Source organism: Sciurus carolinensis, chromosome 1 (assembly GCF_902686445.1).
Source record: "Sciurus carolinensis chromosome 1, mSciCar1.2, whole genome shotgun sequence".
In the NCBI taxonomy this organism is placed as follows: domain Eukaryota; kingdom Metazoa; phylum Chordata; class Mammalia; order Rodentia; family Sciuridae; genus Sciurus; species Sciurus carolinensis.
The window spans coordinates 173,817,066-173,840,852 of record NC_062213.1 but is presented as its reverse complement, the minus strand read 5'-3'; the positions used below and the strand labels follow the sequence as shown (position 1 = coordinate 173,840,852).

General features: G+C 50.9%; 1 protein-coding gene and 1 non-coding gene across 6 annotated transcripts; one reads left to right on the top strand and one right to left on the bottom strand.

Annotated features, from left to right (window-relative positions):
• Positions 1-1,104: 1,104 nt before the first annotated feature.
• On the bottom strand, positions 1,105-1,182 carry Trnai-uau (transfer RNA isoleucine (anticodon UAU)). Its single transcript has one exon. It is a non-coding gene; the product is annotated as a tRNA-Ile (tRNA).
• Positions 1,183-1,959: 777 nt separating this feature from the next.
• On the top strand, positions 1,960-23,318 carry Faah (fatty acid amide hydrolase). Of its 5 annotated transcripts, none has more exons than XM_047566758.1 (16): positions 1,960-2,084; positions 2,182-2,855; positions 9,582-9,695; positions 11,506-11,640; positions 11,864-11,997; positions 12,095-12,301; positions 12,543-12,583; positions 12,804-12,928; positions 14,421-14,546; positions 15,119-15,216; positions 15,703-15,802; positions 16,084-16,124; positions 16,834-16,873; positions 17,357-17,465; positions 17,999-18,144; positions 18,345-23,318. In XM_047566758.1, the coding sequence occupies exons 2-16, from the start codon at positions 2,214-2,216 to the stop codon at positions 18,471-18,473; spliced, it is 2,187 nt and encodes a 728-aa protein (XP_047422714.1). In that variant the 5' UTR covers positions 1,960-2,084; positions 2,182-2,213; the 3' UTR covers positions 18,474-23,318. The 5 variants fall into 5 exon arrangements, with proteins under 5 accessions (XP_047422714.1, XP_047422743.1, XP_047422734.1 ...); XM_047566778.1 differs by lacking the exon at positions 1,960-2,084 and having other exon boundaries at positions 2,086-2,470; positions 2,642-2,855; XM_047566768.1 differs by lacking the exon at positions 1,960-2,084 and having other exon boundaries at positions 2,086-2,470; positions 2,639-2,855.
• The last annotated feature ends 469 nt before the right edge of the window (positions 23,319-23,787 follow it).

Below are 23,787 nucleotides of genomic sequence, written 5' to 3'. Positions count from 1 at the left end.
TAGGTATAATTATATATATAATATAATATATATATATATAATAAATATAATATATATATAATAAAAAATATATATATATTTAAACTAAATGGTCAATGGTATTTTTTTCCCCCTGTGGTACTTGGGATGGAACCCAGGGGTCCTCTATCACCAAACTCACCCCCAGTCCTTTTATAATTTATTTTTAAATAATATTCTTTTTTCTTTTAAAGAATATTTTTTAGTTGTACGTGGACACAATACCTTTATTTTATTTATTTATTTTTATGTGGTGCTGAGGATTGAACTCAGTGCCTCACACATGCCGGGCAAGTGCTCTACCACTGAACCACAAGCCCAGCCCTTTTACTTTTTGAGAGAGCGTCTCGCCTCAGGCTCTGGAGTTGCTGGGATTACAGTCATGTGCCACCATGCCTGTTTTGTTTTTTGGTTTTTTTGCGGTGCTGGGGATTGAACCTGGGGCCCTGTGCTTGCAAGGCAAGCACTTTACCAACTGAGCTATCTCCCCAACCCCATGCCTGGTTTAATGGTGTGTTTTGATGAATACCACATGGAGAAGGGATGGGTAGGAGGAAATAGTGGTTCTGTGAAAATACCCCCTTTCCCCTTTAGTGGAATGCTAAATCAGCTCTCATCCTTATATTCCAAAAAGTTATTTTTCTTTGCAGTTTTAACAATAACCACAACAAAAAATAAAAATAAAAAAATAAAAATTCTTATATCCCTCATGCAAATGGAGAAGTGTAATGCTTTTTAGTTATCATTGTAAAACCAAAAATATTTTCATGACTGTTTTTGTGCAGGACAATCTGTCTTTAAGTAGGGATAAGCTGCTCTTAAAAAAATATAGTGTTGGGCATGGTGGCACATGCCTGTAGTCCCAGCAAATCGAGAGGCTGAGGCAAGGCATCACAAATTCAAGGCCAGCCTCAGCAACTTACACCGACTTTCAGCAATTTAGAGAGGCTCTGTCTCAAAATAAAAAACAAAAAGGGCTGGGAATATAGCTCAGAGGTAAAACATCCCTGGGTTCTGTCCCCAGTACCCAAAAAATAGAGTGCTAGATAGTTTTCCCTTCAAGTCAAGTGTAATAAACTTTTTTTTTGGGGGGGGGGTGCTGGGGATCAAACCCAGGGCCTTGAGCTTATAAGGCAAACACTCTACCGACTGAGCTATCTCCCCAGCCCACTTTTTTTTTTTTTTTTTTTTTTTTTTTTTTTTAAGAAACAACACAGGCCTCAGTGGTGTGTGCTTATAATCCCAGTTAGAGAGGCTGAGGTAAATTCAAGGCCAGCCTCAGTAACAACAAGGCCCTAAGCAAATTAGCAAGACCCTGTCTCAAAAAATAAAAAGGGCTGGGGTTGTGGATCAGTGGTAGAACACTCCTGGATTCAATCCTCAGTACCACACACACAAAAAAAAAAAAATAAAAGAGAGAGAGAAGAAAAACATTTATGGAGGCCCTACTATGCACTAGGCATCCTTGTGAAAGAACCTCATAGACCCCTAACAATCGTGTAAGGTAGTTTTTATAATCATCCTCCTTTTATAGATAAAGACACAGATTCAGAGAAGTAAAGACAACCAAGAGCCGCCTCATCAGTGTTTCCAGCCACAGAGCTCTTTCCTGTATGTCAGTCATCCCACAAGTGATTCACTTTTAGGGGCAGCAGTGGTATACCGCTTGATGGTTAAGAGCGTTGGATGAGAATTTCCACTCGGTCACAAGTGTGACCCACAGAAGTTATATCTTGTCCTCAGCTACCTCACCAGTAAAATGAGAATAAAAGTGCCTTTCCCATGGGCTGTTGGGAGGACAAATGAGATAAAGCACAAGAAGTCTGGTGAGAAAGGCGCCGGCAGGAATGAGGATGTGTGCGTAATGTATGCCCTCCAAGACACCAGGCTCGACTCCTGGTGGGGCATTCCTTCTGTTTACTGGGTGTGAAGTACAGGAGGGCCCAGGCCTGGAACAGGGTAATCCTGAGGAGAAGAGTCTGCAGTAAGTGGTCCGGGAAAAGTACAAACGACCGACAGTTTGGGCCATGAAGAAGAGCCTGGGGCTAGAGAAACGAGGTCCAGAGGTAGGGGAAGGGGCGGGCAGCGAGTGGGCACCACAGAAACCCAAGTTGGGGAGAAGCGGACGCCCTGTGGTGCAAGGCCTCCACACTTCATTCCCAGGAAAGAGGCGGCTGAAGAGTTTATGGAAGTTGATGAGGCCCCAAACTCCAGTCTGTTGCTGCTCTGTCCTCTTGGACAGCCTGTTCCACTGGGTGCTCCGGCTGGGTCGCCTCTCCGGGAGCCCGAGCTCTGGAGAGCTCACGATGGAGGCCTGGTCGCAGGCTGCGATGACAAACTGCTGCTATGCTGCTGCTTCCGAGGGCGCCCACGTGGAGCGGATGTCCTCGCCGGGCAGCTCAGCCTGGCCCGAAGTGCAAGGACACCCGGAGCGATCCCAGCCGGCGGCCAGGTTTGACCTTGACCCTTGCGCGCCGCCAGCCTCGGTCAAGGCGCGCTCCCCAGCGGGCTCGCGCCCCGCCCCTCCCTCCGGCGGGCGCGGAATCCCGGACGATCCAGGCCGGGTTTTGTGGAGGAGCAGCCCGGCTGCCCAGGCTGATTTCTCATCTGTCGCCCTCAGCAGCAGTCCGCGGCGGGAGATCATGGTGCCGGACGAATTGTGGACCGCGCTGTCTGGAGCCTCCGGGGCTGCCCTGGTCTGCTGCTTCGTGGCTGCGGCCGTGGCCCTGCGCTGGTCAGGACGCCGGTCGGCGCGGGGCGCGGCGGCCCGGGCGCGACAGAGGCAGCGAGCGGGCCTGGAGAACATGGACAAGGCGGCGCAGCGCTTCCGGCTCCAGGTGACCGCCAAGGCCGGGGCGGGGGTGGATATGGCACGGGGGTAGCCCCGGTAGCACTTTCAGCCTCCTGGACGCGCGGAGGACGCGCGGGCGGGCAGGGCAGGTGTGTGACTTTATGGACCTCCTCTTCACCCTAATGCATTCTCACTCTTTCTGAGCCAGGTGGGGCTGGGGAGGTGGAGCAAAGAAACGAAAGGGACAGGTCAGGTCATGTAGGGCCATCGCCACACTGGGTCAAAGAGGAGCTTTGCTCCGTGCCGAGGAATTTTGACTAGGGACTATTTGAATGCTAGAACACTAGAGTGAGTACCAGTAGTATGTCAGTGTTTAGACTATGCAACCACGGGGTCTTGGCCCAGGCATCCGGAGAGTTTAAGGTTCAAGTTTGTTAATTTGTGCATGAAGATCTTTAGAGGAAGCCAGAAAGAGACTTACCCAAGTGCACAATGAGTTATTGATAAAGCTAGAATGGAAATCTTCCCAGCTCCTGCCGTTCAGGCTGTCCAACCGCTGACATCCCTTTCCAAGAGCAGGTTTAGTTCCAGCCTTCCCCGGATGACCTGTCAATAAGCTTTGCTTCTTCCTGTGCTACTTCAGGATCATCTCAGTGTATGTGTATTTGACTGTAGGGAAGGTGCACACTGGGGGAGGGGGAATGGCGACAAGAAGAGGGACTTTCCCTCCAGGTACATGAAACACTGGCGGCACTTAGAAACCAAAATGCTGAACTCTGGGGAGATGTTCTCACATGCTGAGGGAAGGGAAACTTGCCTCAGGTGTTTGTGGGGTCTCCCAGGTGATGGGGACAGCAGGAGTCAGGAGGACGTATGTAGATGGGAGGCAGAGAGGGAGTCATTGCACTTAGCAGGTGGTCAGTTACAGCAAGTGACTTTTGAGTTGGGGCAGAGCCGGAACTAGAACCTAGGTGCTCAGGTGTACTCTCCAGCTCACTGCAGTGGTGAGGAGCAGGAGAGAGATTAGGGTAACTGGGCTTTGGATACTAGGGTGTAGTCCTGAATGTGGGTGAAGTTTTGGCTGACTGTAATTATTTGAATTTACTTCACATCATCCCTGAGGCCAGAACATATTTATTTTTATTTTTTGTTTATTTTTTATTTGTTCTAATTAGTTGTACATGACCATATTTAGTTACTGAAATAAAAATATATCTGGTTCCAAACTTCACTCATCAAACTGACTGAGAAGTCCTCCATCAGTCAGTTCTTAGGGTTCTCTTCTCCCACATTGGAAAGACCCTGGTGTTCAATCCAAACTGGTCACTACCTGATCAGGGAGTTCTTTATTACTCAGCCCCTTCTTTGGTTGAGCTCAGAGATGCTCCTCTCAAGGATCCTCATGATGATCCCTGGTTCATCCTGGACCACGCTTGGCTGCCCCACTCCTGTCCTTCTGTGAAGCCAGCTGAGTTCCACCAGCTCTCAACTCAGTGTGGGGAGCAGGTGCAGGAATCTGCCCACAATTCCTGTGGGCAGAAAGAAATCCTGAGAGTCACAAGGACTGCATTTGACTGGCAGGGGTGGGGGGTGGTAGAAGGATGACTGTTCCTGCATTTCAGTTCCCAGCATAATTTTTTTTGGGGGGTGGGGGTTGCTGGGGGTCGAACCCAGGGCCTTGTGCTTACAAGGCAAGCACTCTACCGACTGAGCTATTTCCCCAGCCCCCCAGCATCATTTTTTAAAAGAATGGAATCTTCCAGGACAGACATTTTGGCTCTGAAATACAAAGAGCTGTTTCCATACCCTTCCTGGAGCAGGAGACCTAGCCTCAAACACCAAAGCTTGGCTCTTTCAAGAGGGAAAATTACCTTTTGGGTTTCTAATGATCAGAAAGCAAAGGGAGAACTAACTGGGAGCCTCTGAGGTTTTCAGCAATCAGTAAAGATTTTTTTTTTTTTTTTTTTTGGTACTGGGGATTGAACCCAGGGGTGCTTTATCAGTGAGCTACATCTCCAGGTATTTTTGTATTATATTTTGAAATGGTCTCACCAAATTGAGGGCTTTGTTAAATTATTGAAGCTGGCTTTGAACTTGTGATCTTCCTGCCTCAGTCTCCCAAGCTATTGGGATTATAGGCCGCTGTAATCTCACTATGGAGTCTCACTATGTTGCCCAGGCTAATCTTGAACTCTGTGGCCTCAGTGATCCTTCTGCCTTAGAGTAGCTGGAACTACAGGTGTGCACCACTTAACTGGCTAAGGGGTGGATCTTGAAGGTATTAACTTTGTAGGCCTTGGGATAGGGACTAGCCTTAGGACCAGCTCCTTACCCTGCCCACCCTGTGGTGCCCTTCTTCTAGGCTCTGGGTCCCTAGATGAGGGAGGCAAGACCAGAGGCTGTCCAGCAGTCTTTCTTCTGGGACTTTCTTAATCCAGCTCCAAAGAGCAAAGGGCCACCTGGAAAAGCAGAATCCAGGCAACCCTGGGAGCACACAGCAGTTTGTAGTATAGTGTCCCTGATAGATACTGGACAAAGCTAGCTGTGGACCAAGGAGGACACACGCTGGATGTACGTATGATTGGGGGTGGGGGCAGTGCTAAGTATCTCTGAATCATCACAAAACGGTTCACCTCTTCAGAGCAACTCTAGAGAAAGTTGTGTTTTTGATAACTCTGTTGACCATAGGAGGTTTACTCAAAACAACCATTCACCCATTTTCCCCACCTGATCCCTGAGTTTTGATAGGCTTTCTAGACCAAAGAGAGACCAATGCTGAGGCTGGTTCAGGCACCACAGGATACTGTGTCTACCTCTGTGTCTTCGCCCACATGCTTTTGGTGCACCATGAATACTTTTTCCGACTCATGTACCCACCACTTAGCAGAGACCCACTGGTCCTATGAATGCCACTGCCTTCAACTGGATCCTACAACTGGTTCCATCTCCTGACTTTCTCCAAGTCTACCTTACACAGAACTTTGAAATAATTCAGTAGGTGAGTCAAAGGAGAGCGTGATTACCATTGAGATTAGTGGCAATCATCTACATGATCAAATGGAGGGGATACCATTTTTTTAAAAATCCTTATCCCAGCCCTTTCTCTTTTTAATTAAATTAATTTATTTATTTAGGAAATATCTTGAAATAGAACAAAAGCAATAAAAACCATGAGGGAAAAGAAAAGTGACAGGGAAGACAATCCAGAAGACCCAAAATTAGGACAATAGGTGGTTCAGGAGACAATGAAACGGAAGAAGGGCAGTGCTTAACGGATAGGTATGGTAGCCCCCTCTTGAAAAGTTACCATGCAGGGTGACCACACAGTAAGGTCATCAGAATACCTCCCTTCATTCTCTATACAAAATCATTTCCTCCATGTTCAGAATGGCCTTCTGGAGGTGCTGGCTTACTTTGGTGTCTCGTGAAATAGTGTCTTAGCTGCCTGATATTAGTTGAAGACTTAAAAATAGCTGTTAGCAACTGTAACATCAACTGTCAACAGGAAGAAACATAGGAAAGAATTAAAATGCATGCTGAGAATGGGGGATGGTGTTGCTGATAACTTATAGGCTGTCTCTATGGGCATTTGATGGAGACAGCCAGCAGACAGCAGGTGGCAATTATCCCAGGGTGGTGGGCTCTCTGCTGACTTTGACTTTCTTTCCCATACTTTTAGGTAATTTTTTTTAAAAACCATTATAGTCAGAAAAACCTCACATTTTCTGTTTCCATTGTCAGATGGGAGAGGTAGGATATAGTACTCTGTATAATGTGATCACTTTGTGCAAAAAAAGAATAAATGTGAATATGTGTTTCAGGTTTTTCATAAACATTTTCCCCCCTGTAAAAATTCATTAGGAACTATTAAGAACAGCTTCCTTTTTGGTAGCAGGCCTGTGTGGGGTGGACCAGGGGTGGGCGAATGCTCACTTTTCATTTTATGTGCCTTAAAACAAACAAACAACAACTCAACAGGGATGGTGTATTTGGGTAGAGATCAGTGACCCACTTTTTCCTACTCTAGTGTTCTGTATTAAAAAGCATACCAAGGCTGGGCATAGTGGTGCACACCTGTAATCCCAGCAGCCTGGAAGGCTAAGGCAGGAGAATTGAAAGTTCCAGGGGAGCCTCAGCAACTTAGTGAAGCCCTAAGCAACTTAGTAAGACCCTGTCTCAAAATAAAAAATACACAGGACTGGGGATGTAACTCAGTGGTTAAGGGCCTCTGGGTTCAATCCCTGGTACTGTCCACCGACCCCGCCAAAATGCATATCGAGTAAGTGTATCCATTAAACAAAAAAAAAGAATAAATGTGAATATGTGTTTCATGTTTTTCATAAACATTTTCCCCCCTGTAAAAATTCATTAGGAACTATTAAGAACAGCTTCCTTTTTGGTAGCAGGGCTGTGTGGGGTGGACCAGTGGTGGGCGAATGCTCAGGGAAGGACTCCTGAGGACATTAGGTATGGTGGATGGGGTGGAAGGTGTTCTGTTCTGAAGGTGTGGTGAGTGTGGGGTACAGAGGATTCTGACAGGACCATGGCTTGGAAGCTCCTTTTGGAACGTGAGCTGGATCTTGGTGTGTGACATGATAGGAATTTTAAGGGGAGGGGCAAGACCAGGTTGGGTTTTTGGCACTTGTCTGGCCCTAGAAGGAAAGGCGGGCCAGAGGGACAGGGCTTGGGCAGGGCAACAGTTAGGTTCTCTGTGTGACTCAGGAGAAAAAGATGAATGTGGGTGAGAGTCTGGGTGGAGGGATAGAGAGGTAGCCATTTTCCAGAGCTACTTAGAGTGCTTGGTGACTGGTTGCATTAGGTAGGAGAGAGAGGGAGGCGCTGGAATGACTGGGTTCTCATCACCGGAATGGATGATGGTGTATTTGCCTGAGTGAGGGTACAGGGTACAGTGAGGAGGAGGAGCCCTGCTGAAAGTGGGGGAGGTGATGAGCTCAGAGGGAAGGACATGGTGGGTTGGGACAAGAGTAGCCCCCTGAAGTGGTTCAGGCTCACTGGGATCGGACTGAGTGGAGGATCCCGAGGCTGAGGGGCAGGCAGAGGACCTGGAGGGAGTCGGGGGCATTTGTGGAGGTGGAGTGGTAGCCAGGGAGGCCTTCTCTTAGCATATGAGAGGGAAGACAAACCCTGGAGAGGCCTCCAGGAGCTTGTATTTCTCCTTGAGCCTGGCTCCTTCTCATCCTCCAGATCACGGCTGGAGTGTCACCTCTTCAGATGGGCCGGCCCAGCCGGTCTAAGTCACTCCTCTCATTTCTCCCACAGTGCTTGTTGATCTGCTGTCTCACACTTGCCATGACCTGTTTATTTGCTGGGTCTTCCTGGTTACTTCTAAATTCATAGCCCTTCACATAGTCCTTTGCACATAGTTGGTGCTCAGAATACATTTGTTGACTGACTAAATGAATGAACGACAGAGGAAGTAGTGAAGAGGCAGGAGGGAAACCAGGGAAATGAAGTAGCCATCTTCAGGAAGCATTGACGTGGATGCCTCAAGGAGATGTGGAGTAAAAGTCTAGGAGGTCTCTGGTGACCTTGACAGAAACAGTAGGGGACTGGGTGAACAGTGGGGCCGACTCAGTGCCTGCTAATTGGTCTAATACCCTTGAGGATGGAAGGAGGAGGGTGTTTAAGGAAGGGCTGACCCCAGAGGCCTGGAACCTTGGAGAGCAGTCCCTTCTGCCCAGGTGCTGTCCTTCACTACACCCTGTTTTATTTTCTTTATCTCCAGGTTGAATTCTTATTTGTTTACCTATTAATTCCCTGCTCTTCATCCCTGCCTTGTGTAAACTCATGCAGGCATGGCTTTTCATTCACTGCCTAATCCCCAGGCCTAGCATGGTGCTGGGTCATAGAGCTGCTGAAATGAATGTATAAATCCTCCCTTTCAGGTGTAGTTTCCAGCCACCCTGGAGTCTTGTTCTTGCCCTCCCTGGCAGGGGTTGGGTGATCAGGTGCAGGTGGACAGCCCCGGCAGCTTGTGCTGAGTAGGCAAAGTACAGCCACTTACCTTTATGGTCCTAGGCTAGGTACTTTCTCTCTGAGCCTGTTTCTTTATCTGCACAATGGGAGTGGTAGTAACTTTTATTTTTTTTGGTACCTGAGATTGAAGCCAGGGGTGCTTAACCACCACGTCACGACCCCAGCTGGTTTTTGTATTTTATTTTGAAACAGAGTCTTGCTAAGTTGCTTAGAGCCTCACTAAGTTGCTGAGGCTGGCTTTGAACTTGCAGTCCATCTGCCTCAGCCACCATGCCTGGCTGGGATTATAGACATGAGCCACTATGCCCGACTAGTGGTAGTAACCTTTAATCAAACATGGAACACAGCCAGGTGTGGTAGCATACTCCTGTAATTCTAGCTATTCAGGGGGTTGAGGCAGGAGGACAGCAAGTTTAAGGCCACTCTTGGCAATTTAGTGAGACACTGTCTCAAACAAAAACAAAACCCATGGGTTTTGTTGGTAGTCGCATGATGGTGATTAGTTGCAATAGTGCAGGCATCAGCATGGGCAGGTCTCCTCTGGGCTTGCCCTCCAACAGCCTTCTGAAGGAGGATCTGTACTGTCCAAAGGTGGCAAGGGCTTGCCCAGGCCAGGTCTTGTCCCTGGTGTCAGAGCTGTGTTTAGGCATGTCTGTTGTGGATTGGCATGTGGGAGTGAGCTGCGTGGGTATGTGGGGGCATGGACCACAGGAATATGCTGCAGGCTCAGGGCCCTTTGGGGAGTAGGGGACTGATCTGAGTGTGTCCTTCACAGAACCCCGACCTGGACTCAGAGGCATTGCTGGCCCTGCCCCTGCCTCAGCTGGTGCAGAAGTTACACAGTGGGGAGCTGTCCCCTGAGGCTGCGCTCTTCACCTACTTGGGAAAGGTAAGGCTACTGTCAGGTAGCCAGGATGGTCTGCTCCCTCCTCCTCCCTTTCTCTGTAAAGGCTGTGAGTAAAACCTGGCCTGGAATCTTCCTGCTGAGAGTGACAGTGGGACCACAGTGCCAGGGACTACCAGGGAGGGAAGAGTCCAGAGTGCTGTGTGTGTGTGTGTGTGTGTGTGTGTGTGTGTGTGAAAGAGAGAGGGAGGGGAAGAGAGAAAGACGGAGGGAGAGAGAGGGAGACACTGAACATGTTGTTTTAGCTAGAAACCTGGCTTTCAGCCCAGACTTTTCTGTCCCTTACGCCTCCACCCCATTGGTCACCAAGTCTGGTCTGCTCCATCTTCTGTTTCTCTCAGTTCCTCCCCTTGTCTTCATTCCTTCTTCAGCCACCCCTGGCCTTCACCACGGCAGCACCTCCTGGCCAGATGCCCTCTCACTCTGCAGTCCTTGGTGGTCAGGAGCTTGGGGCATCAGAGCTTAGGACCTGCCATGCTCTCCACTGTCATTCCCTCTGCTTTGCCCCTCTCAGGGCCACAGGCTCCTTGGCTGATCCTTCAGGACTGGAGCAGGAGGCTTCCCTGCCCTCTGCCCAGCCAGCCCTCTGCATGCTGTCCACAGCAGTCCTGCCTTCTTCCTTTTCCGTGCCCACGTGGGCTCTTTGTGGACAGAACTTGCCTTATTTGTCTTTGAACCTTAGTATTGAACACACAGGAAGAACTCAAGAAATATGCACAAAAAGAAAGGAAGAACAAACTGTGCATTATGAGTGTGATAGTGTGACCACTAAGCAGGTGGCCTGAGTGTTAAGCGACGGTTGCATATGACAGGTACTGCAGCTGAGAGAGGGTGAGAGAGTACAGGTGGCAGGTGTCACTGACAGAGTTTCAGTAGATGGTGATGCTTTTTCCCTAACAAGGTGCCTGAAAGGTTCTCACTTCCTGGACACCAAAAGAGAGTGTTTTGGTTACAAATGATGGGCTCCTCCCTTCCTGCCTTGGGTGGCCTGGGGACAGATGTTGCACAGTCCTGGGTGTGGCAGCACTACCTCCCCTTTTCCCCAGGGGTCTCACAGGAACCAGAGGAGGCACTGAAGGCTGCATAGGGCCCTCCCTTGGCCTTTCCTCCTGGGCCCTGAGGTTGCGGTTGGGGGCTTTGGCCTCCATGGTCAGTGTGTCATTCCTTTCTGTCATCATCCTTCACAGCAATCAGTCACTTCTGTGTGCCTTGATTGTCAGAAACAAGAGGCCCTGGGAAAGAGGAGGCTGGACCAGGCCAGGTGCGGGCCAGGCATGGAGCAGAGGAGGCAGCGTTGGGCTCCAGGGGGCTGGGGACTGAGTCTAGCCCAGCTTCTCAGTTGACTCTCAGGTGACCTGACATGGAGGTCTGCCCCTGTCTGGTCCCCATCTGCCTCACTGGGCAGAGACTAGCTTGGAGGAGTGGGGACAGAGGCCAGTGGTCATCTTTCTCCCAGCTCATCCTTTGCTGGAGAGCATCTGAGGACTGTATTTTGCTCCCTCAAGTGTCCTGGCCCTAGGGTTCTCCCCCATCCCCTCTCTTTTCTCTTTTTGGGTCATGAAGTTGAAAACTGGAGATAGGATGAGGCTGGGGTCAAATGTCCCCAGCAAGGTGGTTGGTGGGTGCTAGGTCATCTTCTGTGCTCCTGGCTCTGGTCCACGTTGCTGGTTACTCTTTCCCTAGGTGTTTTTGAAAACACCAATTTTATATGGTGCACATTTTACCACAGTTAAAACAAAAACAAAAAAACCCATCCCCTTTCACTTTATCTGGTGTCCATTTCCCTCCTTTCCAGGCCTGGGAAGTGAACAAAGGGATCAACTGTGTCACTGCCTACTTGGCTGACTGTGAGACTCAGTTGTCCCAGGCCCCACGGCGTGGCCTGCTCTATGGCGTCCCGGTGAGCCTCAAGGAGTGCTTCAGTTACAAGGTACACTCTACCCTGATGTCTGCTCTCCCTTTGTCTCTGCAGCCAGTACTGTGTCCTGGGTCATTTGGGCCCCTCAGAGGAAATAATCAAGTCCAGAGGCCTTGAGAGAGGATTATGGGTGTACCCCGCCTCAGCCAGTATGACAGTGGTGGATGGGACCCTGGGCTGCAGAAGGGTCCCTAACTCAACTGCATTGTCCTCTTGGTGCTCATGCTTTCTCCAGGGACAGGACTCTACGCTGGGCTTGAGCTTGAACGAGGGAGTGCCAGCCGAGTGTGACTGTGTGGTGGTGCAGGTGCTGAAGCTGCAGGGTGCCGTGCCCTTTGTGCACACCAACATCCCCCAGTCCATGTTCAGGTTGGGTCTCAGGGCTGGGCCTCAGTAAGGTGAGGCAGGGTGGACAGGGGCACTGGTGCCAGCATGACTCAGGCTGACCTGTTCCTGTCTCCTCCAGCTATGACTGCAGTAACCCCCTCTTTGGGAAGACCCTGAACCCGTGGAAGTCCTCCAAGAGCTCAGGTGGCTCCTCAGGGGGTGAGGGGGCCCTCATTGGGTCTGGAGGCTCTCCCCTGGGCTTAGGCACTGACATTGGGGGCAGCATCCGCTTTCCTTCTGCCTTCTGTGGAATCTGTGGCCTCAAACCTACTGGGAACCGCCTCAGGTATGGTGGGTATAGGAAACTTCTGGGCCCCTTGCTGTGTGACCTTGGCCTAACTTCCAACATCTCTGGGCTCCAGGCAAGGATTCATTCACCAGGGTTTTCCTGGGAGGAAGCATTACCCTCACCTAACCTCATACATGGTTCTTAGTTTCCAGTGCTCAGAGTTTTGAGATGCTACTTGGGCTGGAGGGTGGGCAAAGGTGGCCATTTCCTATTTCCAATATTTGTGTTTCTTATCCAGCAAGAGTGGTCTGAAGGGCTGTGTCTATGGACAGGTGGCAGGTGAGGTCTGGTTCCCTCAGTCCCTGGAGGAGGGTGGGGGTCAACCTGATCCATCTCTGTCCCTGCTTCTCTGGGGGCAGTGTCTGGCTACCAGGCCCTCTAAGTTTGAGTTCTGACCTTGTCTTGCTCACACTCTTGAGCCCTGGCCCAACCCCTACTTTCCAGCCCTAAAGCTTTTTGGGACCGGATGACCCCTCTGCCTCCCCTCCCTGCCCCACAGTGCAGCTCTCAGTCGGCCCCATGGCCCGGGATGTGGAGAGCCTGGCGCTATGCCTGCGAGCCCTGCTGTGTGAAGATATGTTCCGCTTGGACCCCACTGTGCCTCCGCTGCCCTTCAGGGAGGAGGTGAGCCGGGTGGGGTGTAAGGCGGGCAAGGGGGTGTACTTCTGAACCAGGCTGTGTAGGCAGGCCTGCCAGACCTTGTCCCAGGAAACGCCCCGCCCCCCACCCCGCCCCCCAGTCTGCGGCCAGGGTCGACTGCTACTCCATAAGTGGACACCAGGTGGTGCCCTTGTCTGCATTTGGAAACCCTCAAATACAACCTCTGCTAGTGTCAGAGGACTAGAGTCAGGACCTACTTCTCAGCCGGCGAACTCCTGTGCTTAGGCTGAATTTGACTCTCAGTAAATAGCAGCCTTACTTACAATACTCCTGTCCATCTCCCCAGAAAGTAGGATGCTTGGCACATAGACTGAGCAAGCTGTGGGCAGTGTGGAATGTCAGCTCCCCAGGATATCACCAAGACAGCCCCATTGATCAAAGCTGAGCTCATTACTTTCTGAGGTGGGGGAAGCCCACCTCCCCAGAGGGCAGGGTGCGGTGTCTGGCTTAGGTAGGTCTTTCAACATGGAGGATGACTGTGATTAGGTAAGGATCATGATCTAATCATTGAGGAGAGTCACAGCAAACTGAGGACCTTGAGGTGAGAGTTTCAGAATCCTTGGGTGTATATGTCATTTGATGCTTTCTAATGAAGAGTGATGAAGACTGTTCAAGGATCAATAAAATGCTGGGCTCGATGACACATTCCTGCAAACCCAGCAACTCAGGAGGCAGAAACAGTAGCATCAAAAGTTTGAGGCCAGCTGGGGTAACTTAGTGAGATTCTGTCAAAATAAAAAAATAAAATTAAAAGGCTGGGGATATAGCTCAGTGGTAGAATGCCCCTTGATTCAATCCCCAGAATCAAAAGAGAGAGAAACACACACACACACACACACAAAGAAAAGGAGGGGAGGGGAGGGGAGGGGAAGAGGTCCTTCATCGATTTTGGAACAGTTTTTGTCATGGGAACCAGGACAGGTAGTGGAGAACGTCAGCTCAGAAGACAGAATGCCTGGATATAGGCCTAACCTCATCTCTCCATTGGGTGACTTTAGGCAAGTCCCAGCCCCTCTTGGCCTCAGACTCTAGGTAGACCACAAGCCTCAATTTCCTCATATGCCCAGTGGGAATCCTCATCCCTGTTCTGCCCACCACCAAGTCATTGTGAAGATGTTTTATGAAAGGGTCATATGTGGAAGGGACTGGCCTTGCTGATGATCTGTTTTCAGGGGAAACAGTGCCAGAGGGATCCAGGCTATAGCCTTGCAGCTGTGTTGGACTGAGTAGCTTCCCTGGTTTCTAGGAACTCTGCTCAGGCTGTCCTCTTTTTTTTTTTTTTTTTTTTTAATTCTTTTTAAATTTTCATTTTTATTTGTATGTATTGCTTAGGACTGAACCCAGGGCCTCATGCACATGAGGCAAACACTCACATCACTGAGCTTCAACCCCAATTCACAGGCTATCCTCTTCTGTCCTGCTCCTGCCTGACGTTGCCCCCTGTGTTTGCTCCCAGGTGTACACCAGCTCCCGGCCCCTACGCGTGGGGTACTATGAGACTGACAACTATACCATGCCCAGCCCGGCCATGAAGCGGGCCCTGCTGGAGACCAAGCAGAGCCTTGAGGCTGCTGGCCACACGGTATGACTGTAGGAACCCCAAGTCCTGGCTTCTCCTTTCCTGCAAAGGAGTCTTCCTGATACCCATGGCCATTCCCTCCCAGGTCCTCAACCTCTTGATTTTAATAATTATTGGGGATAAGAGCGGTCACCCTGTGGAATCTATGTAGGGACAGGCCGGGATTATTGGAGTGAGAAGTGCATGAGAACTCAGCCAGTGCTGGGTAGTGTGTGAGCCCTGCATTTGTTTGTTTGTTTCTTTCTTTTTTTTTTTTTTTTTTTGGCGGTAGGGTGGCTGGGAGTTCCTCAATCTTGGACAAGGTGCACAGCTGTCCAGAGGTTCCTGGGGCTCTGAAATGGTTGGGTTTTGGTCTGCTCATCTGACAAAACTATGTATGACTCCAGAATTCTCTCATGAGGGACATTTTTACAGGGAGTTTTCATGGGCTAATAAGACTTCATTTGTGGCTCTTGTGAGAGCTACCATGTGGCAGCATGGGTCCAGTCCCTCCTTAGGGTCCCTGGGGCAGCAGGCGGGGTCATGGGAGCCCAGGGTTGTTAAGTCTGGGGCCTTAAACCTCTCAATTCCTGCAGCTGGTTCCCTTCTTGCCAAGCAACATACCCTATGCCCTGGAAACCCTGTCAACAGGTGGGCTGTTCAGTGATGGTGGCCACAGCTTCCTCCAGAACTTGTGAGTACTACTGGGCTTTAGGGTCTATGGTGGAATCAGAAAAATGCTCAGCCCAGGAAGAGTAAGACCCGACTCAGCTGCACACAAAGAAGGTCTGAGTCTCTGGGGAGGGACCTTGCTGTCCCTCCAGCTGTGCAAGTTGATTCTGGAGATACCTTGCCAGGGAGGGTTCAGAAAGGTAGCAGCCTGAGGAGAGGTGGGCTTGTGCATCTGTAGCTTGCACCTGAGCAGAGCTGGCTGTGGGGTAGGAGGTGGGCAGGGGTCTTCCCTGTCTGGGGAAGATTAGAGGCCAGGGCAGGATTATGGTAGGAGGGTGGGAATATAGGTAAGCATGGGTTAGAAGGAGACAGATGAAGGGATTGGAGACCACTAATTACTGGAGTCTGATGAGGAGAGAGGGGGAGAGGATAGAGAACAGGTCAGTGAGGAGTAAGCCAGGAGGGATACCAGGATGGGAGCTCCTAGACTGTGCCTTTTATCTCCCAGCAAAGGTGATTTTGTGGACCCCTGCTTGGGGGACCTGATCTTAGTTCTGAAGCTGCCCAGCTGGCTTAAAGGACTGCTGGCCTTCCTGCTGAAGCCTTTGGTGAGGACACAAAAAGTGCGAGGGGCTAGGGGACAAGGGAGGTTCTAGGGTCCCCCATCCTGTGATGCCCCCTGGCCTGTGGCTCTTCCCAGCCTCTCCTGGCCTTTTTGGGCAGGCATAGCTGCAACTATGTACCCCCGACTGCTCTCCTCCACATCCCCTGCCAATCTGCTTGCCTGAAGGGTATGACCTGGGCCTTGGGGGAGGCATGGAGGAGGAGGCATGGTGGCCAGCTCATGGCTCCAAGCTGAGCCATTGATCCTGTATCTGTTCCTGTGCAGCTTCCTCGGCTGGCAGCCTTTCTCAGCAGCATGAGGCCTCGGTGAGAATATTTCCATGCTAGATGTCTGCCCCTACTCCCCAACCCAGACCTAAGTCCAGGTGGTTTCACACAGCCGGAAGTGGCTTCTGGGATGGAATTGAGTAGGGAGGGAGCGGGTAACCTGTGTGGCCCTAGGTCCGAATCTGGCTGGAGAGCAAAGGCAAGGAGGGAATAGAATGGGAGAAGTGGAAGAGAGAAGGCTGGCCTGACTGGGGCAGGGAAAAGGACCAGAAGGACTTGGCCCTGGCCAGGTGCTGGACACTGGGGAACCAAGTGAAATGCTGTTAGAGATCTGAAATGAACTGGGTGCATGGGTTCCCATCTGCCCTTAGTGGCTCAGATTGGGAAAACAGGGCATAAGTGATCCAGTGTCCAGCCCTGGCATCCTATGGACTCACTCCTCTCACCTCCACCACTCAGGACCTTTGACAGCCCTGGCCTTTCCAGGGTCCTGCAGGTAGCAAGGAGTCAGTACTGGTCTAGTGCTGGCTCTGCTGTGGAGTCACTAAGTGATCCCACCTAAGTCCCTCTGGGGCCTGGATTTCTCATCTGGACAGTGGGGCTTTGAACTTCTGCCCTCTCAGAGCTCCTCTCAGGTTGAGTGACTGTGAAGGAGTGAGATCTGGAAGTGTTGAGAGTTGGGTGTCTGCAATTACTAATCCTCCTGGCTGTGGCTATGATGGCTGGTGACCTCACTCCCTCTGCCCAGGTCTGCAGGAAAGCTCTGGGAACTGCAGCATAAGATCGAGGTGAGACCTGAGCCCCTACACTACAGGAGGGTGGAGGGGAGGGTGGAGTTGTTCAGGGCACCTGCCAGCAGCATCTTCTAGCCACTGTTCCCACTGGTCTCTTAGAGAGACCTGTCATCCCCACCCCGACCTCCATCCTGCAACTTGGGCCCTGCTCTCTGATGCTCATCTGCCCAGGGCCCGTGCAGCTGGGTCAGCATGGGACTCTTGTCCTAGAGGCTTCTTTGCCCCTTGGAGCTAGCTGCCTGTGACTATGCAGGGCATGGCTCCATTTTGGCAGGAAGCATTGTGTCTATAGTTTAGGCAGGAGGTGGAAGTAGAACCACAGTGTTCCTGAGAAGCTGTGCTGCCTGCCCGTAGGACCTCCTCCTGGCTCAGCTCAGATCCAGTCACAGGTGCTGGGACCAGACCCGCCCCCAGCTCCCCTCCCTGCATTGAACGGTCCTGGTCTGAATGCCCTCCCCGATGTGCTGGCATTCCCAGGTGTACCGCAACTCTGTGATTGCTCAGTGGAAAACACTGGACCTGGATGTTCTGCTGACTCCCATGCTGGGTCCTGCTCTGAACTTGAATGCCCCAGGCAGGGCCACAGGTGAGGCCTGCTGTCCCACCTGCTCCCCTCACACCCCCACCTGCTCCTTCTCTTCTATGAGTTCATCCCTGAGCCCTGTGGAGCTACTGGGAAATAGAGGAGATGGAGGAGCCCCGGGGGAAGACCCCACCCTGGGGGAGCACTCCACTCTTGGGGGACTCATAGGCTGACTGATTGGAGAGATGGGAGTCATGTGGGTTGCTCTGGGAGGGAATGGGCTCCGTCATTAGCACTATTCAAGGTGGGGATCTTTAATTAGAGTCTAATGTGGGAAGTGGTATTTGACTCTAGGTGGGATATAGCTAAGCAAAAAAACAGGAATGATGTTCCAAGCAGGGAAACTACCTGGACAAAGGCACAGGACAAGCATCTGTGGATCTTGCAGGGCTCTTGGGCTTTGTCACCCAAACCTCTGTCCTGGGAGAGGGCCTTTCCCTGACTGTGGAAGCCAGGTGCTATTTCACCATGGCCCAGAAAGAACAGTTGGCTCTGCCAGTCCCGGGGCCTGTTGCAGCCACTGTGATGTGTTCCAGGGGCCGTCAGCTATACTGTGCTCTACAACTGCCTGGACTTTCCTGCTGGGGTGGTGCCTGTCACCACGGTGACTGCTGAGGATGAAGCCCAGATGGAACATTACAAGGGCTACTTTGGGGATATCTGGGACAAGGTGCTGAAGAAGGTGAGGCCTTCCCCTGCCCTCAGTTCACTGCCCTGCCCCAGCTCTCCTGCTGAAGTGGGAAGCCTCAGAGCCATTTTTAAGCAAGCCCCATGGCTGAGCAGGCCTGGCTTCCTGCCTCTCCTCTCCAGTGGGGCACAGGCTTCTTGGCCTGGGGAGTGATCCTGCCTCACTGTCCATCCTGATGCCTGTGTTCCCTGCAGGCCATGAAGAATAGCGTGGGGCTGCCTGTGGCTGTGCAGTGCGTGGCTCTGCCCTGGCAGGAAGAGATGTGTCTGCGGTTCATGCGGGAGGTGGAGCGGCTGATGACGCCTGAAAAGCGACCGTCCTGAGGCTGCCTGCCTGCCCAGCTCCAGAGGACCTGAGACCCATGTGCTCTGTGGCCCAATCTAGTCAGGGCACACTGTCACCCTGTGAGGAAGTGTTCAGCACAGGGCAGAGGCTTCCAATGTCTCCTCCCCTGGCCCCCTGCAGAAGTGCAGACCTCTCTCCCCTCTGGTCTCCTCTCCACCGTGATTCCACACCCCATGTGGCAGCTAGCAAGTGTGACATGGCCCAAGGCCTGTCAACAGGCAAAAGTAACTTCTCTTTTGTGCACTTTTTGGGCATCATTGTTAGGGTGCTGGGCATTGGAGCCCATTAAGAGCAGGGTTGACTTGACCTTCTGGAACCTTGTCACTCTCCTGCTCCAAAACCTCCCCTGGCATCCATTACCCACAGAACAGGCTCATGTCCTAGGCCTTTCACCCAGACTCTTCCTCTCTTGCTCTCAAGCTTTGTTGGACACAGCCCTTAGTCTTCCTTCCTACTTTCCTCTCTGTGACATGCCCTTTCTGTTCTTCCACCACTCAGTCCTTTGAGGTCCCTCTTTCTCCAGGAGGCCTTCTGTCTTTCTTCTGGGCACTGGAGGGTATGAGCTGTTTCTTCCTGGTCTGCTCTGTTGGAGTGGGTGGCTTCTGTAGTAGGTCTGCCTTCCTGAGCACATGGGCTCTCCTTGACAGCAGTGACCCCACTGCTACTTCTTTGTCCTCTGTGACTAGCACAGAAGAAGCACCTGAATTGGGCTTCAGGGAATTGAATGGAAGCAGAGAGCCCTGACAGGGGCTGTTGGGCAGAGGAGTCCACTGGTAGGGTGAGCAACCTGGAGATAAGGCAGTCTGGTAGAGAACACTTGCAGGGCTGGCCAAGGCTTGGATTGAGGCCAGATCAAGGTGAACATGGGTGGCCAGGTCAGGAACTTGAATTCTTTCTCAAGGGGATGGGGGCACGCAGAGGGTCATGTAGGTTCAGTAGGAGAGTAGTTTGGAGTGGCAAGGCCTGGAAAGAATGAGGATGCTGCTCCATGATCCCTAATCTGGGGAAAGGGTCCTGAGGCCCCAGAAGCTACCTGGGATAGAGAGGCTGTCTGAGAAGTGACAGTGGGGCAGAGGTGAGCTGTCCAGCTCAGAGTCTCAGCCCTGTCCTGTCTGCCAGCTGACCTCTTACTGGACTGCACTACAGGTGGAGTATGAGAGTGGGGGTGACTAGTCTTTGACACGCCCCCTCCCCAGTAGAATTCCCTGACTTAGACCATAGTCTGACTCTCCTCTGACTGAAGTTTTGGGACCTGAGCCCTCAGGGAAGGACAGTCCCCTCCCTTCCCCACTGCCAACCTGTTTCACACTCTTTTTGGAGCATTAGGTAATTTCTCTTGCCTTCCCAAGACTTCCTTCTCCCTCCTGATTTTTCTGTCTGTCTGGAAACCTGCCAAGTTGCAGGCCTGGTGGCACCTGCACTGCCCACCAATGCTGCGCCTGCCTGGGAGGGGCCAATCTTGGGCAGACATGTGGCCCCACACCTTGGAGCTGACTCAACAACCCAGCCAACTTTGCCCTGATTTCTTTGCCGCTGCTGCAGCTTTGTCTGTCATTCCATAGAACCATCTGCCATCTGCCCCAGCTTCCTCTTCCTGCCCATTTCCCTTTCTGTTGCTGATGTCATTGTGCTTTCAGACACAGGGCTGCAGAGTGGCCGCACTGCGCTGCTCCTTTATCCTTCTTTCACCGGGCTCGTTGATTTAGCCCCTAGAGCCTCAGCATAGCCACACCCAGCCTTCTGCTGAACGGAGCTGGAGACCCACCTGAACCAAGCCTGGCTGCCATACTTGAGAGGCTCTTCGGGCTTCTGGGGCAGCTGAACATGACAAGCCCATCTGCTCCCCTGGTGATCCGGCTGGGAGGAAGGATAGACAAGAGCAGGGCCTCCGTGCTGCCAGGGGAAAAGGGACATGGTCACTGAGCACATGAGTATCCCATGCTACTTTTCTACCACTGTGCTCTTGTGCAAGCCACCTGCCTCTCACCTGAGCGCTGCAATTAACTTCTTAGCCCCCAGGACTCCCTGCTTCCATCCTCACCTGTCTCCCAGTGTATTCATGCGGTAGTTACCGGTAGCCCCAAGTGATTCTTTAGAAGTGTAAATCAGATGAAGTCTCCCTGCTAAAGTCCTTCCAGTGACTTCCCATCCAGCCTAGAATAAAATCTAGTCTCTCCTGTGTCTTACAGAGCATGTGGCTTTGCAAGAGGTGCTCTTGTCCACCTCTCCAGTCTTGGGGGTGTCTTTCTCTTATCACCTGTGCTCTGACCACACAAGCACCTTAGGTTTCTTGACCATCTGAAGCTGGTCCCTGCCTCAGAGCTTTTGTGTTAGCTGTTCCCTCTGTCTGGAATATTCAAAGTCATCTTCCCTGATCGCCAGCTTGTAAAATGACATGCCCTGTCTTCCAGTATGTCACCCTTTGTATGTTTTTTTAGTGCATTGTCACTCTGAAATCATTTATGGGCTTTCGTCTCCTCCACTAAAACAACAGTACTTTTTCTTGTTCATGACTACATTCTTGGCATAAAGAGTGCTGAGAAGGTGCTCAATTGATTCTGTGAAATTAAGTGAGCATCTACTCAGGGGCCAGTACTGTATTGGTGATGGGACTGCAGTGATGGATGAGACAGACCTGGCTCCTGACCTCTTGGAGCTTACATTCTGGAGGATATTTCTTGAAGGAAGGAAGGCAGGTATGCTAACAAAGATCCATGAATATTTAATACATGGAGTAATAAGGTGACATTTTATCAGGTGAAAAGGAGGACAGGCATCTGAACAATATTTACCGAGTAGCTACTATGAGTCACCCACCTCTGGTCACTTAGAGTCATGTCATTTAATTCTCCTATTAACTGTTTTAAGAGCATTTTTGCCACCATTTCGAAAAAAGGATTATGAACCTAGCCCAGGGTACCATTTTTCTAGCTAGGAATGGGGGGTTGGAATTAAAACCTGGGTAATCCTCTGTCAGCGCCTACATGGGCCCTTTCTGGTGTCCCATGATGCTGAGGCACAGTGAGCGCATGGTCAGAGGAGTAAGTGCAAGTGGCTCCTTCCTTTCCTTCCTGACCACCATCTGCTGGGCTCACGACCTTGGTGCGAGGCTGCTGCCTTTCCCGTTCTCATGTGTCCACTGCCTGACAGACCTCGCCTCCAGGCTGGTTGTCTCTGTCCTTCACATGGCAGTAGGGGACCTTCCTAAACTCAAATCTGATTTAGTATCACTTGTGCCAAGTGTAGACCCCTTGCTGTGACCCACAAGGTCACACTTGACCTGATCTGCCTCTGGCATAGTAATGACCTCAGCTCCTTGGTTTCCCAAGTGCTGCATCCTGGCCACTCAGCCTGAGGGCAACTGTGGGCACCGTGGGCACCATGTGTATCTCTCAACTCCATGCCCCTTGCTTACTTGCCTGGAATGTTCTCTGCTCTTCACTGCCTACTCATTCAGGGTCAGGTGATTGTCCCTCACAGCTCCACCAGGTTGTGTTGAGAGTGCTGCCTTGTAAGCAGGGCACAGTGGCACATGCCTGTAATCCTGGCTACTCAAGAGGCTGAGGCAGGAGGACTGCAAATTTGAGGTCAGCCTGGACTGTTTAGCAAGAGTCTCTCAAAATAAATAAAGGATTGGGGATGTAGCTGAATGGTAGAGCCCCTGGATTCAATCACCAGTGCCCTCTCCCCACCAAGCAGGGGCTGTGTCTTAATAATAGAATCCAACTGTTAGACTGGAGTTGATAACCCACTGCCTCATTTGTGAAAATTGGGTACTTCCATTTTGTACATGGGAAAACTGAAGTTCAGAGAGGGTTGCTGATTTGTCCAAAGCCAATCACCAAGGGGTACAGAGAAGACTTGAAAACTGCATGATCCACTCCAAATTTTGTGTACTTTCCTCATTTGTACAGTCACAAGAACAGGCATTAAGCATGCTCTGGGTACCTGTCTCTGTGCTAGGTGACACAAACTCTTTGAAGACAGAAGCAACATCCACATATTGTGTTTGCTGATGCTGTATGCTTTAGAGGCAGACATAATCAAGTTGTGAGTTTCCCAGCCGGGTGCCATGGGAATCCCACCAGCTCTGGAGGCTGAGGCAGGAGGATCATGAGTTCAAAGTCAGCCTCAGCAAAAGTGAGGTGCTAAGCAACTCGGTGAGACCCTGTCTTTAAATAAAATACAAAATAGGGCTGGGGATGTGACTCAGTGGTTGAGTACCCCAGGGTTCAATCCCTGGTACCAAAAATAAATAAACAGTTGTGAGCATCCCAACCAGATTTGTGTTCATTTCGTATTTCTCTAGCTGGCTGATTTGACTAGACCTTCCCAAATTTCCCACACATAGGTTTGGAGTAGTGACCCTGGGCACCTTAGGGAAGTGAGGTCACTTGGGGTCCAGGCTGTGTGGAGTTTGGCAGCACCCAGCACTGTGCCTGGTACCCAGTGGATACCCAGTGAAGGCTTGTTATTAGTGAACCCATTTTGGCTACTCCAAACTATTTCCTTTTCTCATTCTCAATAGGGAATTTTCTAGTCAGTCCCTGACCCTTGACTTATTTTTGCATTTATTTTATTTACTTCCAGGATTTGGATTATTGTCTGTAGGGACAAATAATTTCCAGTCTATATCTAGCCTAGAGCTTTCTCCTGGTCCGAAGATCCTCATCCACCCACTTCCCCATCCCACAAACCCCTCCCTCCCTCATCCATCCAGTGACGGTATTGGATTCTTCCCACAGGGCATCAGAGTTACCAATCAGAAATAGTCCCTTCCTGAATGGAGCTTTTATTCTACCAGCAGGCAGACATCAATTGCATAATCACACAAAAATACTTGTTAAAAATGCAATAAAGCAGATGCCCGAGGTGTTATAAGAGCAACACCAAGAGGGACCTTATCTGACCTGGAATGTGTGTCCTAATGCTTCCTGGAGGAGGTGACATTGAGAACCACATTGTCACATGAGACAAAAGAAAAGTGTATTTCAAGAAGGGTGGAGCCAATGGTTTCAAATGCTGCTGCTGCAGCTCAGAGGAGTTCTCTGGGTGATCTTTGCTGAAACCTAACTGGATTGGATGGAGGAGGGAGTAGAAGGGGATGGACAAAGGCAGCAAGTGTGGAGAACTCGAGAACTCCGCTGGGACAGGGAGGAAAGGAGGGGCAGTAGATGTTTTGGATGTAGGTCTGAGAGAATCCTTTATTTCCCCCTAACATAAAAAAATTAGCATGCCCAATGCTGCTGGGAAGGAACTAGCAGAGATTCGCTGAGGAGGGAAAGATAAGGC

Bases quoted from the DNA above. Each gene is read 5' to 3' on its own strand.
- Faah (XM_047566758.1), top strand. From the start codon at position 2,214: ATGAGGCCCCAAACTCCAGTCTGTTGCTGCTCTGTCCTCTTGGACAGC. The intron at 12,929-14,420 runs GTGAGCCGGGTG...GTTTGCTCCCAG, and splicing joins CGCTGCCCTTCAGGGAGGAG to GTGTACACCAGCTCCCGGCC. The intron at 17,466-17,998 runs GTGAGGCCTGCT...GATGTGTTCCAG, and splicing joins TGCCCCAGGCAGGGCCACAG to GGGCCGTCAGCTATACTGTG.